General features: G+C 48.3%; 1 protein-coding gene across 2 annotated transcripts in view; it reads right to left on the reverse strand.

Annotated features, from left to right (window-relative positions):
- Positions 1-13,406, reverse strand: part of TDRD1 (tudor domain containing 1) — a 137,685-nt gene continuing 124,279 nt past the window's right edge. For both annotated transcript variants that reach the window (XM_083149757.1, XM_083149758.1), the window contains 2 exons: positions 13,136-13,173; positions 1-785 (listed from right to left, as the gene is read on the reverse strand). In XM_083149757.1, coding sequence (XP_083005883.1) covers positions 729-785; positions 13,136-13,173 — 95 coding nt within the window. In that variant the 3' untranslated portion in view covers positions 1-728. The remainder of the gene's footprint in view (positions 786-13,135; positions 13,174-13,406) is intronic.

Here is a 13,406-nt window from a genome sequence, read left to right on the forward strand (position 1 = left end):
ATTGTTCAAAACATTTTAAAAACCAAAGAGATAATAAAACAAATATTTTGGTTAGACATACAAAGGATGTACTTTAATTCCTCATCCTAGCACAATACTTAACATTTCTTACATTAAGGGGGAACAAACCCCACCTCTAATTTCTGTATCCTCAAAAAAAAAAAAACCACCATGTTCCCGGTGAGGTGAGAATTTAAAACCGATATTCTTCGATTTCTAAACTTCTACTTACAATAAAGAATTTCCTATGATGTATAAAACCCAAAAGTTTGCCATATGGTTATGGAGACAGGGGAAAGAACTTGCAAAAAATATAAGACGTATGGTACAAAAGATATTAAATCTTATTTGCACATCGTAAACCTTTAATCCAAACTACAATGAAAGATGACAGGAATTATGCAAAGACTGTCTAATTTACAGAGCTGGCAGTCGGCTGCCCACTAGATTTGTAGGCACCGTTGTTTTACAGGACGCAATGATAATGCTGTCGCCGGGGAAACACTAAATTCTATTACACAAAGCAGAACATATCTAGGTAGCGCTAATATGGTTGCAAGAACATTGTATTTAACTAAATATATAGGCGGCAATCTGCAATAACTGCTCCTTATGCCAGTGGCATAACAATGATATTAATATAATTAATGAAAATAATAGTAAGTGCCCTCTGGTAACGAGACATTATGTTGTACTAATTGACTATGAGTGCGGAGTGTCCGAATTCTTTATTTCAGTTTTTCCTCCTTCAGCAAATGTTGAAGAACCAGCTCCAGCTTCTCTACCTGTGTAAAGAAAATAATAAAGTATCTTGGGTCAGTAGAAAATAGAATCACAAGAATTCTAATTAAATCCATGCCACCCATAGGGTATGGATTACATAAGGCTGTATTTATATATAAAATAAGCAAGGGATGTAGTCATTTACTGTCACAGTTTGATCATGAATATAAAAGCGAAATAAAAAAAAAAACGGTACTCTTTACCTAGAACGGCGCCCGTCGCGGGCATCGCGGGTACATTTATGCCTGCCCGCGACGCGACCGACGCGATGCCCGCGATTTTCCCATTGAAAACCATGTTAAACCTGAAAAATCGCGTCGGTCGCGTCGCGGCCGGCCATAAATGTACCCGCGATGCCCGCGACGCTCCCGATTTCCCATAGGAAGCAATGGTAAAAGCCGCGATGGACCCGATTTTAGTGTTAAATGCCTCAATCCACCCGATTTGGCCATAGAAATCAATGTTAAATGGGCCACAGAGCCCATTAACCCTTAAATGTCCCCCAAAATTTTTTACGCCACCACACCATCCACGCCAACCCGAAGCGTGGCGAGCGCATGCCCTACTATCCACGTCGGCGTGGAGTTGAGAATAGAATAGTGTGGCGAGCGCAGCGAGCCACCGAGCCCGAAGCGTGGCGAGCGCAGCGAGCCCCGCGAGGGGACGCGGATACCTTCACAGGTAAACGCGTCCCCTCGCGGGCTTCACAGGTGTCCGTGGCCACGCGGACACCTGTGAAGCCCGCGAGGGGACGCGTATAACTGTGAAGGTATCCGCGTCCCCTCGCGGGGCTCGCTGCGCTCGCCACGCTTCGGGCTCGGTGGCTCGCTGCGCTCGCCACACTATTCTATTCTCAACTCCACGCCGACGTGGATAGTAGGGCATGAAAAGGTCGTAGGACGCGTACCGCTGCGCTCGCCACGCTTCGGGTTGGCGTGGATCGTGGGGTGGCGTACAAAAATTGGGGGGACATTTAAGGGTTAATTGGGGCTATTTGGGCTCTGTAGCCCATTTAACATTGATTCCTATGGGAAAATCGCGGGCATTGAGGCATTTAACGCTAAAATCGCGGTCAATCAGGCTTTTTAACATTGTTCTCTATGGGAAAATCGCGGTAATCGCGGGTACCCGATTTTGATGTACCCGCGATTTACCCGCGATGCCCGCGATTTCAATCGTGGGCGCCGTTCTAGGTAAAGAGTACCAAAAAAACACAGCTGTTCATTATTTCCATTATTTATTGGATACAAAAAGAAATATTAGTCGATTAGATCAATGTAATTGAAAAGTTCGAACTGTAAAAAAAGGGGATTTTGATTACCTACCGGTAAATCCTTTTCTCGTAGTCCGTAGGGTATACTGGGGTTCAGGTAGACAATGGGGTATAGATGGGTCCAAAGGAGCCGGTGCACTTTAATAAAAATTAACATCCTGTGTGCTGGCTCCTCCCCTCTATGCCCCCTCCCACAGCCCAGTTTAGAAAACTGTGCCCGAAGGAGACGGTCATACTAAGAGAGGAGGAATAACTTTAACTTTAACTACCAACAGCATAGCACTGACGAAACCAGTCAGTCAAACACGCCAAACAGTAGAACGAAGCACAGAGGTGGGAGCCCAGTATACCCTACGGACTACGAGAAAAGGATTTACCGGTAGGTAATCAAAATCCCCTTTTCTCTAACGTCCTAGGGTATACTGGGGTTCAGGTAGACAATGGGGACGTCCCAAAGCTCCCACAACGGGCGGGAGAGTGCTGAGGTCCCTGTAACACTGAGTTTCCAAACTGTAGATCCTCTGAAGCCAGAGTATCAAACTTGTAAAACCTTACAAATGTATTGTTTCCCGACCAGGTGGCTGCTCTACACAACTGTAGTAATGAGGTCCCCCGAGCAGCCGCCCACGAGGCACTCACCGACCTGGTAGAGTGAGCGGATATGGAGGCCGGAGCAGGAATAGAGGCCTGCGAATAGGCCATCTGAATGGTTAATCTAATCCATCTGGCGATGGACTGCTTTGTCGCTGGACATCCTATCTTTCTAGCATCATATAGGATGAAGAGAGTATCAGACTTCCTTGTACGAGCTGTTCGAGAAACGTAAGTCCTCAAAGCTCTAACCACATCCAAAGCCTTAGGTGTGGAAGAACCAGTAGAAACCGATGGCACCACAATGGGCTGGTTAATATGAAAAGCCGAGACCACCTTCGGGAGGAACTTCGGCCCTGTACGCAACTCAGCCCTGTCTGCATGAAAAATTAGGTATGGGCTTCTGCAAGAGAGTGCGCTCAGCTCGGAGACTCTTCTACCAGATGCTAATGCCAATAACAGAACCGTTTTCCATGTAAGGAACTTTATTTCTGCTGTCTTCAAAGGCTCGAACCATGATGATTGAAGAAATTCCAAAACTAGGTTTAGATCCCAAGGCGCCACCGGACTTTTGAAGGGTGGTTGGATGTGTAAGACCCCCTTGATGAAGGTCTGCACCTCTGGGAGAGTCGCCAACTGTCTTTGAAAAAATATAGACAGCGCAGAAATTTGGACCTTGATGGAACCCAGCCTAAGGCCCAGATCAACCCCAGCCTGTAAAAACCTAAGGAATCTTCCTAATTTGAATTCCGAAGGAGGATATTTATGGCCTTCACACCAAGAGACATACCGCTTCCAGATTCTGTAGTAATGCTTTGAAGTGACTACTTTTCTAGCCTGGAGCATAGTTGGAATAACGGCACTTGGGATGCCTTTTCTTGCTAGGATTTCCCTTTCAATCTCCACGCCATTAAATTTAGCCGACGTAAGTCGTGATAAATGAACGGCCCTTGCTGTAGAAGGTCTGTTCGGTGTGGCAGAGGCCAAGGGTCTTCCAGAGACAGGGACAGAAGGTCCGCAAACCAGGTCCTGCGCGGCCAATATGGGGCAATGAAGATCACCAGAACCCTTTCCCGTTTTATCCTTTTGAGAATTCTCGGGATCAATGGGATGGGAGGAAACAGGTAAATGAAACTGAAGGGCCATGGCGCCGTCAGTGCGTCCACCGACACTGCTAGAGGATCCCGCGTTCGGGAGCAATATCTCGGCAGTTTCTTGTTCATTTGTGAGGCCATCATATCTGCCTGAGGGCACCCCCACCTGTCCACCAGCATTTGAAATATCTGGGGGTGTAGACTCCACTCCCCTGGGTGCAGGGTGTGTCTGCTGAGATAATCCGCTAGTGAGTTTTGTACTCCCGGAATGAAGATGGCCGATATGGCTTCTGCGTGGCTTTCCGCCCACCTTAGAATTTTTGCCGCTTCTCTCATGGCAGACCTGCTTTTTGTGCCCCCTTGGCGGTTTATATATGCCACTGCCGTGACATTGTCCGATTGGACTTGAACTGGCTTTCCTCTCAGCAGATCGGAGGCCTGTATTAAGGCCTGGTGTATTGCTCTTAGTTCTAAGATGTTTATGGGAAGAGAGGCCTCCTGCTCTGACCATAGACCCTGGAAGTGAACTCCCTGAGTTACTGCTCCCCAACCCTTCAAGCTGGCATCTGTTGTTAGGAGTACCCATGGGTAAAATCCGAACCTCCTTCCCACTAGCAGGTTGGATGACTTCAGCCACCACAGAAGAGAGACTCTTGTTTCCGATGACAGAGTGACTAGGGAGTGCATGTGGAGATGAGACCCCGTCCACTTGTTTAAGAGGTCCAGTTGGAAAGTCCTCGCATGGAAGCGTCCGTAGGGAATCGCTTCGTATGCTGCTACCATCCTCCCGAGTAGTTGTATGCAGGAGTGGACAGATATCCTGCGCGGTTTCAGAACCAACCGCACCATCTTTTGGATTGCCAGAACCTTCTCCGTTGGCAGGAAGACCTTCTGCGCCACCGTATCTAGTATCATCCCTAGGAAAAGAAGTCTTTGAGATGGTACTAGCTGCGACTTCTTTAGATTCAGTATCCATCCGTGGGTTGACAGGATCCTGGAGGTGGTGCTGACACTCTCCTCCAGTAACTCTCTGGTAGGGGCCTTTATTAAAAGGTCGTCCAGGTATGGCACAATATTCACTCCGGCCCGGCGGAGTAGATGCATCATCTCTGCCATGACCTTCGTGAATATCCGAGGGGCTGTAGACAGGCCAAAAGGTAAAGCCCTGAACTGGTAGTGGTCGTTTAGGATCGTGAAGCGAAGATAGGCCTGATGTGGCGGCCATATCGGGATGTGAAGGTAGGCATCCTTTATGTCTAACGACACCAGGAATTCCCTTTCCTCCAATCCCGAAATGACCGCCCTCAAGGACTCCATCTTGAACTTGAAGGTCTTGAGATGCATGTTCAGAAACCGAAGATTCAGTATAGGTCTTACCGAACCGTCTGGTTTGGGCACGACGAATACGTTGGAGTAGTATCCCTTCCCCCTGAGATGGGTAGGTACCGGAATTACCACAGCCTGATCTATTAGTTTCCGAACCGCCTCCAGAAGGTTCCTTTGAGATTCCTGTGAAGCTGGTAAGGCTGATTTGAAGAATTTTTGAGGCGGGGTAGAGGCAAACTCTATTCTGTATCCTTGAGACACTATTTCTAGCACCCAAGGGTCCAGGGCAGACGCCCGCCAAACCGGACTGAAATGAAGTAAACGTGCTCCCACTGGAATGTCCCCCCCCTGAGGAAGGGAACCGTCATGCTGAGGGCTTTTCCTGAGTGGAGGTGTGAGCCTGCTCGGGCAGGACTGCTGACTGGGTTCTGCGGGACTTGCCCCTAGTGCCTCTGACTGCATTTGAGGCTCCACGGCCTCTGGACCTGAACCTCGCGGTCCGAAAGGACTGCAAGGAGGGCCCTGAATAATTTCTCCGCGGGGGTGGAGGGGCAGACGGCAAGTAAGTGGACTTTCCAGCAGTTGCCTGTGAAATCCACTTATTTAGTTCTTCACCAAATAGAGCCTCCCCGGTGAAAGGTAAGGCCTCTACACCCCTCTTAGACTCTGGGTCGGCCGCCCATTGTCGTAACCATAAGACTCTGCGGGCGGAAACAGACATAGTGTTTGTCTGAGCTGCCACTACTCCAATCTCTTTTAATGCTTCACATAAAAAATCTGCAGATTCCTGGATATGTCTCAAAAGAGTCAGCATATCCACTTGAGGGTTATCCTCTTGTAAATCAGCCTGAATTGCCTCAGCCCATTTGCTAATGGCCTTGGTTATCCAACAACCTGCAATAACTGGTCTCTGAGTTGCCCCAGATGCCACATAGATAGCCTTTAATGTGGTTTCCAACTTTCTATCTGCTGGGTCCTTTAAAGAGACTGCCCCAGGGACTGGGAGCACTATCTTTTTAGAGAGCCTGGATACAGATGTATCCACTGCCGGTGGGGTCTCCCACAGCTTTCTATCCTCAGACGGGAAAGGAAAAATAGATAAGAACCTTTTAGGCACCTGAAATCTCTTTTCTGGGTGAGCCCAAGACTGTTGAAATTTCCTGTTAAGCTCTGTAGAGACAGGAAAGGTGGCAGAGGATTTTTCTTTTGTAGAGAAAAACATTAGTTCTGTCTGTTCCTCTTCCTTATCAGGGAGATTTAGGACCTCTCTTATTGCAAAGATGAGAGCATCCACCCCTTGAGAGTGAGATTCCTCAACTACCTCAGGAATCTCTACCTCATCATCTTCTAACTCCTCATCATCATCATCATCTGTACCCAGCAAAGCAGGCAAAGAACGCTTTTGAGGAAGAAGCTTAGGTGGTTTTTGAGCAGCAGGTGTAGCTCTAAGATCAGCCACAGGCCTCTGTAAGTCATGTCTCTCCTGTCTAGCCACAGCTAATTCAGAAGAGATGGAAGACATCATTCCCTTAATAGAATCTAACCAAGCAGGTTCCTGGCTGCTAGTACCCTGCTCAGGTGAAATACAGTTATCACACACAAGAGACCCCTCCACTAAGGGGGTGAATTTTGCATGGCATGACTGACACACAGACTTCTTCCCTGCCATGCTGTCGGGTATATAATGCTTATATATAAATATAACTATACCAACACCCGCAGAGCAACTGTAACTTCCCCAAGCAGTGAGAAGGGACAGAGAGGGAGAGCCAGCACACAAGCCCTTAGCTGGGCGTTAGTTAGGCACCCGGGCTAACAATAAACGCAGTTTGGTCCTATAGAGGACACAAGTGTGGCACTTAGTAGCACCCACGGACCCCCACAACCCCACTGTGTTACCAGTCTGTTGTACGGTCTCTGCTGCGTCCTCGCGGTGCTCTCAGCAAGCGGTAATGGCGCCGGCTGCTGCTGCTCTTTCGCGCTCTCCGGGAGGCTCCGCCCCCAACATGGCGCGTCTGTGTAAAATACACGCCGCCGCGGCCAGAAGAATCCCCTTAGCGGGAGACCTATTACCGCTGTACCGACACTCTGATGGGGCGGCGGGCTGAAGGTGTGCTCGTCAGTCCTTAATGACTGCGGTAACATCACCGTCCGGGTCAAACCCCGGCAGCAGGACACGGACCATTAACCCTGTAAGAGGTTGGTGCCGTGTCCCTCCATCAGGACAGCAGTAAGCACAGCTTGCTGCAAAATAAAATTAAAAATAAAAATAAGAAAAAACTCTGGAGCTCCAGAGTGTGCTACCGGCCCGTAGGGCACTTTTTTCTAAACTGGGCTGTGGGAGGGGGCATAGAGGGGAGGAGCCAGCACACAGGATGTTAATTTTTATTAAAGTGCACCGGCTCCTTTGGACCCATCTATACCCCATTGTCTACCTGAACCCCAGTATACCCTAGGACGTTAGAGAAAAAAAGAAAATGATGCCACCTAACTTCTCAGAAATTTATAAAAATGATGTGAACCGCAGCTGCTGTGATACCATATATTTGCGTATGGAATTTGAGACAGACGCTAAAGTTGCTCCTTTTACATCTAGCCTCTGACGGGGGAGATCAGGGCACCTAGCGCTACACAGAAATGCGTATCACGGGAGCGCTGGCCGCCAGCAACGAGCATGCAACCCACTGATGCAAACCACAAGCATGGAATCCACAGTGACAAAGAGCATGTAGTTTCCCCTGGGCAATGAGCATGTATTATGTGTTGAATAAATTGTAATAGGCATTACAGTGTTGTGTTCTAATATTTGATAGGCATAAAGGTCTATTTTTTTAAATTCAGTAATTTTTTATTAAGATTTTCTGAAATAATCAAGCATACAAAACTCCCAAGATAGACATACAGTACAATAGACCAGACAATAGGTTCCATAGATAACAATATTAATGCACAGGATATTTATGCAGCAGGTGGTACATAGGATGTTATTATTGAGAAAGTGGCGTGTAGAATTAGCAACAGATCAAGGGTAATATTTGTGGAGACATCGGGTGTGTGCAGTTCAATACAGGATATAGAGATTCCCGTTACCCAGAGGCGCCATCTGGGCTCCAGGAATAGCAAGTAAGTGCTTTCTATGAGATTTAAAAAAAAAAAAATTAGGCTACCACCCCAGAATATATCCAAAGATCATCGTTATAAATAAAGTATTCTGATACACCAACTCTTTACCCAGTAGCCTCAAGAGAAATGATCACTGCATTAAGTAATAAAGGTTTAACATCACATAGTCAACTGTCTGGTCAAACCAAGGAGATAAGAAAAATTAAAATTAACAGTACCCACCCTAAGGATACCCAAATCAACCCTCCCCCATAACCCCCCTCCCTGTACAACCCACCCCCAATTGGGCGTACCTGGATCCCTTAACTGTGTCCCCCCCCAACTGACTAACCTACCTATCTAAATCCCATTCCCCCCCTCCCCCCCCCCCCCCCACACACACACACACACACACACATAGAAGGAGAGTAACCGGATATTAGCAGGGGCAAATAGATCAGGACATAAAAGTATTTGAGCCAGATTGAAGCCAGACTGCCCCCATCAAGCATATATACATAAGTGTTTCTATAACAGCCATTTCTGTCTACCATACACTAGTAGAGAAGAGAGAATAGTTTCCTCTATAATAAAGCCTGGTGAAATGTTTAACATTTGACTATTTCAAAACTCAGAGCACCATTGTAAATTAGCATAATCAGAATCAGTAAGGCACATATAAGCAGTAAGAGCAGTTTGATGTAAATACATTTCTAGTCTGGCCAGAATTCAGTCTCGGTATAAAGCCGAAGGAGAGTCCCATAAGTAGGATCAGTTGCATGGTGGTCGCTGAGGTAGCATCCAAAGTACAAATAGTGCCTTGTAGGGGAAGCAAATGTAAGTTTCAGAAACATGTCAAGGATCTGGAGACAAACTGTATCCTTTTGGAAGCATGCAGGTATATTATGCCAAACCATCTTAGGCTCATGTAAGTCAGCAAAATAGTATGGGACCATTGAGGTTTTCAGGCCCACCTCCGGGCAGACCCAAGGAGCAATAGATACACAAATATCCCATACATTGGACAGATCGCCTCCATTGAAGTCATAGAGATATAATGAGTCTTGCTTCCCGACATCCCGTAGAGTTGAACAAGTCAGGATTATGTCAGGAGGCTCCAAAGGCTCCATAGGTATAGGGATAGTTCTCACCACAGCCACGTCCCGATTTTCAAGTGGACACAGGAAGGGGGAGTCGTCTCCTCGCAAGTTATCCAGCTGCCTGCATAATCTGTTGGCAGAGGCTTGAATCTCTCGTAGGATGTGTTGTAAAGAGGATTCCATATTTCACTAGTAGTCTACTAAGATGGGACACAGGAGCAATGGTAGAAATAGACTTGCACTGTAGTTGCTAGGCGCAGGTCACTACTCTCAGTGCCGCGGCCAGTCTTCAGAGCAGGAGAAATGGCGTCCACCCGCCAAAGGTAGCCACCGTCACCACCCGCTGTCACCGTGTATATGGTACTGTAAGGCAGAGGGCGCATACAGGATCGCTCCTGAAGTGGCAGGGTGTACAGCAAACCCCACTGCTGCGCTGCCCGGTGGACCTGCGAGCCAGGCAAGATGGCGCCGGCACTCCCCGTGCGGACTGCAGCAGCGTGTCTCGGCAGGGACCGCTAGCCGCTTCTCCCGCTAACACATTCCGGGGATAACACCAGCGCGCACCCCCCCAGGCCACTTTACCATCAGGATGTTGCAGTCTGAGCAGAGCAGCCGACCGTGGAGGACAATGGTGACCGGGAGCCGGGGCAATCGTAGGCCGCGGCAGATGTAGTCGTCGGGTCGGCAGATCAAGACTGCGCCAACTTTCCAGGAGGGGCACCAGGTAAACAGGCAGATGTCCCGTTGCTAGCGTCAGGTGCAGGGGCGTCTGGCAGCTTAAAAAGGATATGAAGCAGGATGGGGTGCAGGAGCTCCAGAAAATTGCTGCCGGCACCTAGCTCGTCCAAGCCACGCCCAGGCATAAAGGTCTATTGCATACACCCCATGCCCTCACTTTTTGTCTAGTTACGGTACTGCTGCTACTGGGCACACTACATGTATTAGAGGCACTACTGCTACGGGCTTTAAAGTAGTGCCTAGTGTCACATGTGCATCCATGTAAGCCCACCGTCCTGGCCGCCCACCCTTGCTGGACACTGCACAGCCTGCCATATTTAGGCCAGCCCCCCATACACCCTGTAGAACAGCCCATCACATAAACTGTACGGTACAAGTGTATGCAGTAAGATAAATTGCATGGGATTTGTCACAGGTTGATCAATTTCATGCAATATCTTTAATGTGTAACAAAATCTGACATGCAGCACTCCCGGGAGATCAAGGGAAATCTGATGTGTTCAAGCCTCAGATAAATTGATCTAGTGCAGGCATGTCCAACCTGCGGCCCTCCAGATGTGCTAAAACTACACATCCCAGCAAGCCTTGCCACAATTTGGCTATTAGGGAATGCTAGAATGATGGCAATGCATGCTGGGATGTGTAGTTTTAGCACATCTGGAGGGCCGCAGGTTGGACATGCCTGATCTAGTGTATGACCACCTTAGTACTCACAGAGAGCTGAAGGCAGGAGAATTAAAAAAATAACAACTTTCAAAACAAAGGACGGCCGCTGGGATCGGATGCAAAAAAGCACCCGGGATGTGCTGCTGACGACTGCACATAAGATTTATTCTTTGACCTCCAATCAGCACGGACCGATTTGGGCCCTAACCGTCAGAATTGGGTGAAATCGGACAAGTATATGGGCACCTATACACTTGTTTGCGTTTCCCATGGCGCGCTTTGCCTGCCTGACAACAGATGAACAGTTATAACAGTCTATAAGTAATAATTGCCCACCCACTGTCCGTTCTCTTTAATTGCACTCATTTCCTGATACTGCTGCTTTTTAGTTGTTGGTGCACAGGACAGTTTATAGTTTTACACGGAGTTAACTGAAGCCCAGGACACTGCTGAGCCTGTGATAGACTCTCCTCTTATTGGTGTTTTAACTACAGTCAACACAAACACCAGATGAAGAGATACCGCAGGGCAAGCCCGAGCACAGCGGGACGCTCACAAGATAAGGAACGTCTAGACACATGTGGCATTATTATAGTATAATAAAAACAAACACCTTCATTATTGTTTTACAACCTACGGAATCCGCACATCTCTCTCTGATGCTCCTGTGTAAAGGCCCCCATACACTAGGGCGACTTGTCCTTAAGACAAGTCGCCCCCGACTTCCCCCTGAGCTTCCCCGGCTGCTCCCCGGGGGAGCTTGATTAGATTGGCACTTGATGTGCCATTTTTTACATGTGATAAATCGTCTCGATTTAGCACATGTAAAAAACCCGGGGAGCAGGAGGGGGCTACAGAGCAGGGCTGCTGGTGGGAGCAGGGGGGGCTGGGGACGCTGCGGGGGACACAGGCGGCATAGAGCCGGGAGCTGTCAGTGCTAGAAAAAAAAAGCCTATACAATGAATGGGCAGCCTGTGATTGGCTGAGCGCTCTCTCAGCCAATTGCTGACTGGCTGAGAGAGCGCTCAGCCAATCACAGGCCGCCCATTCATTGTATGGGCTTTTTTTTTTTTATTCCGTACTGACAGCTCCCGCCGGCTCCCCCTGCCCGACTCTATGCCGCCTGTGACCCCCGCAGCGTCCCCAGCCCCCCCTGCTCCCTCCACCGCCGCGCCGCCCCACTAGGTCCGAAGTCGGGTGGTCGGACGTGCAGCAGGTCCGACCACCCGACGCAGATCCGATGCGCACGGGACCGCGCATCGGATCTGAGGGGACATCAAAACTAGCCGATTTTGGTCTGATTTCGGCCAGATCCGACTGATCTGGCTGAAATCTGACCAAAATCGGCTAGTGTATGGGGGCCTTAACACTCTGTGCAGGAAGTCACAGTATCCCATCCTATAAACAGCAAACTTCAAGTGTTACACTTATGTATGTTCAATAAGTGCCTGCTTTATAATTACAAATGGCAAGAAAACGACACTATGTAGACAACAGTGATTGGACACTGACAGTAAATGTTACTGATGTCGGTGCTTTGTAGGGGGACCAGCGTGCAGTGATTACTGCAGACGCCTTCTTGGCAAACTGTGCACAAGTTTCTGGGCAACAGCGGGGGTAGGATTTGCCATTCCACCCTAAGTACAGTGACCAGCTGTGACACTGAAGAAGGTCGAGTTGGTCTAAAATATATACTGCGGCTCCAATTCCTCCCAGAGTTTCTGAATGGGGTTAAGATCTGGACTCCGAGCTTGCGAGTCCATCCGGGTCATCAAATATTCTGAGTTACCTGTCCGGTGTCTTCCTGGAAACATGACATGTGGCCTCGTCCTCCTGATAAAACATTCGCCACTGTCGTAGAACTGTAGCACAGTTATGGAGACTCTCTATACTTCTCAGAGTTTATGTGACCGAGCATTACACCTACTGGCACCATTCCAAAGCAGCTTAAACAGCCCCACAGCACAGCACCACCATCTACATGCTTTACCGTAGGTGCCAATCTCTAAACCCAAACACATCCATCTGATCTGAGAAGTGTAAATCTTGGTTGGTCACTTTATAACACTCGCCACCATTATTCCACTGTGCAGCGTTTGAGTTCTTTACACCATTGTAAGGGCCGGCTGCGTTCTTCTTTGGTATTAGGAGGTATATGAGCAGCTGATCGGCCGTAATATCCAAGTGCATGGTCCAACCACTTTGGTCTACACAGTGTTGTATACTACAGCAGCATGGGACAGATGGAGGAGCCTCAACGGACCCAGTGGAATCAGCCACAAATGCAAAGCGGGTAAAGTTCTTGGACAGGCCTCAAATAAAATCCAGGTGCTGGGGGGCAGTTGTTCCGGACACCACTAAAGAATGTGTTGAGATTTGAGAACCGACCAAAAGATCAGCTCTGCGTACACTAGTGACTGAAGTGCTGGAGAACATGAAGGGCAGCCCAGAACTATACTTACCCTGCTCTGGAGGTCACGGCAGCAGCACCCTTCTCGTTCTGTAAATTAAACAGTATAAAGGTTATAAAAGGGATTTACAACAAAAACCCGAAAAGTAACTTCTTACAGCAAACTCAAAACAACACGGCAACAATGCATAAAGAGTGCATTTAGAGATTTAATGAAGCAGTCCCAGGCACTCGATAAGCGGCGATGTAATATGCGATGTTCGCATATTACTGAGCCCACCTGAATTGGGCCCTTTATACGGAGCTACAGAACCCTTTTGGCA

The sequence above is a fragment of the Crinia signifera genome, chromosome 6 (assembly GCF_055691185.1).
Source record: "Crinia signifera chromosome 6, ASM5569118v1, whole genome shotgun sequence".
Classification (NCBI taxonomy): domain Eukaryota; kingdom Metazoa; phylum Chordata; class Amphibia; order Anura; family Myobatrachidae; genus Crinia; species Crinia signifera.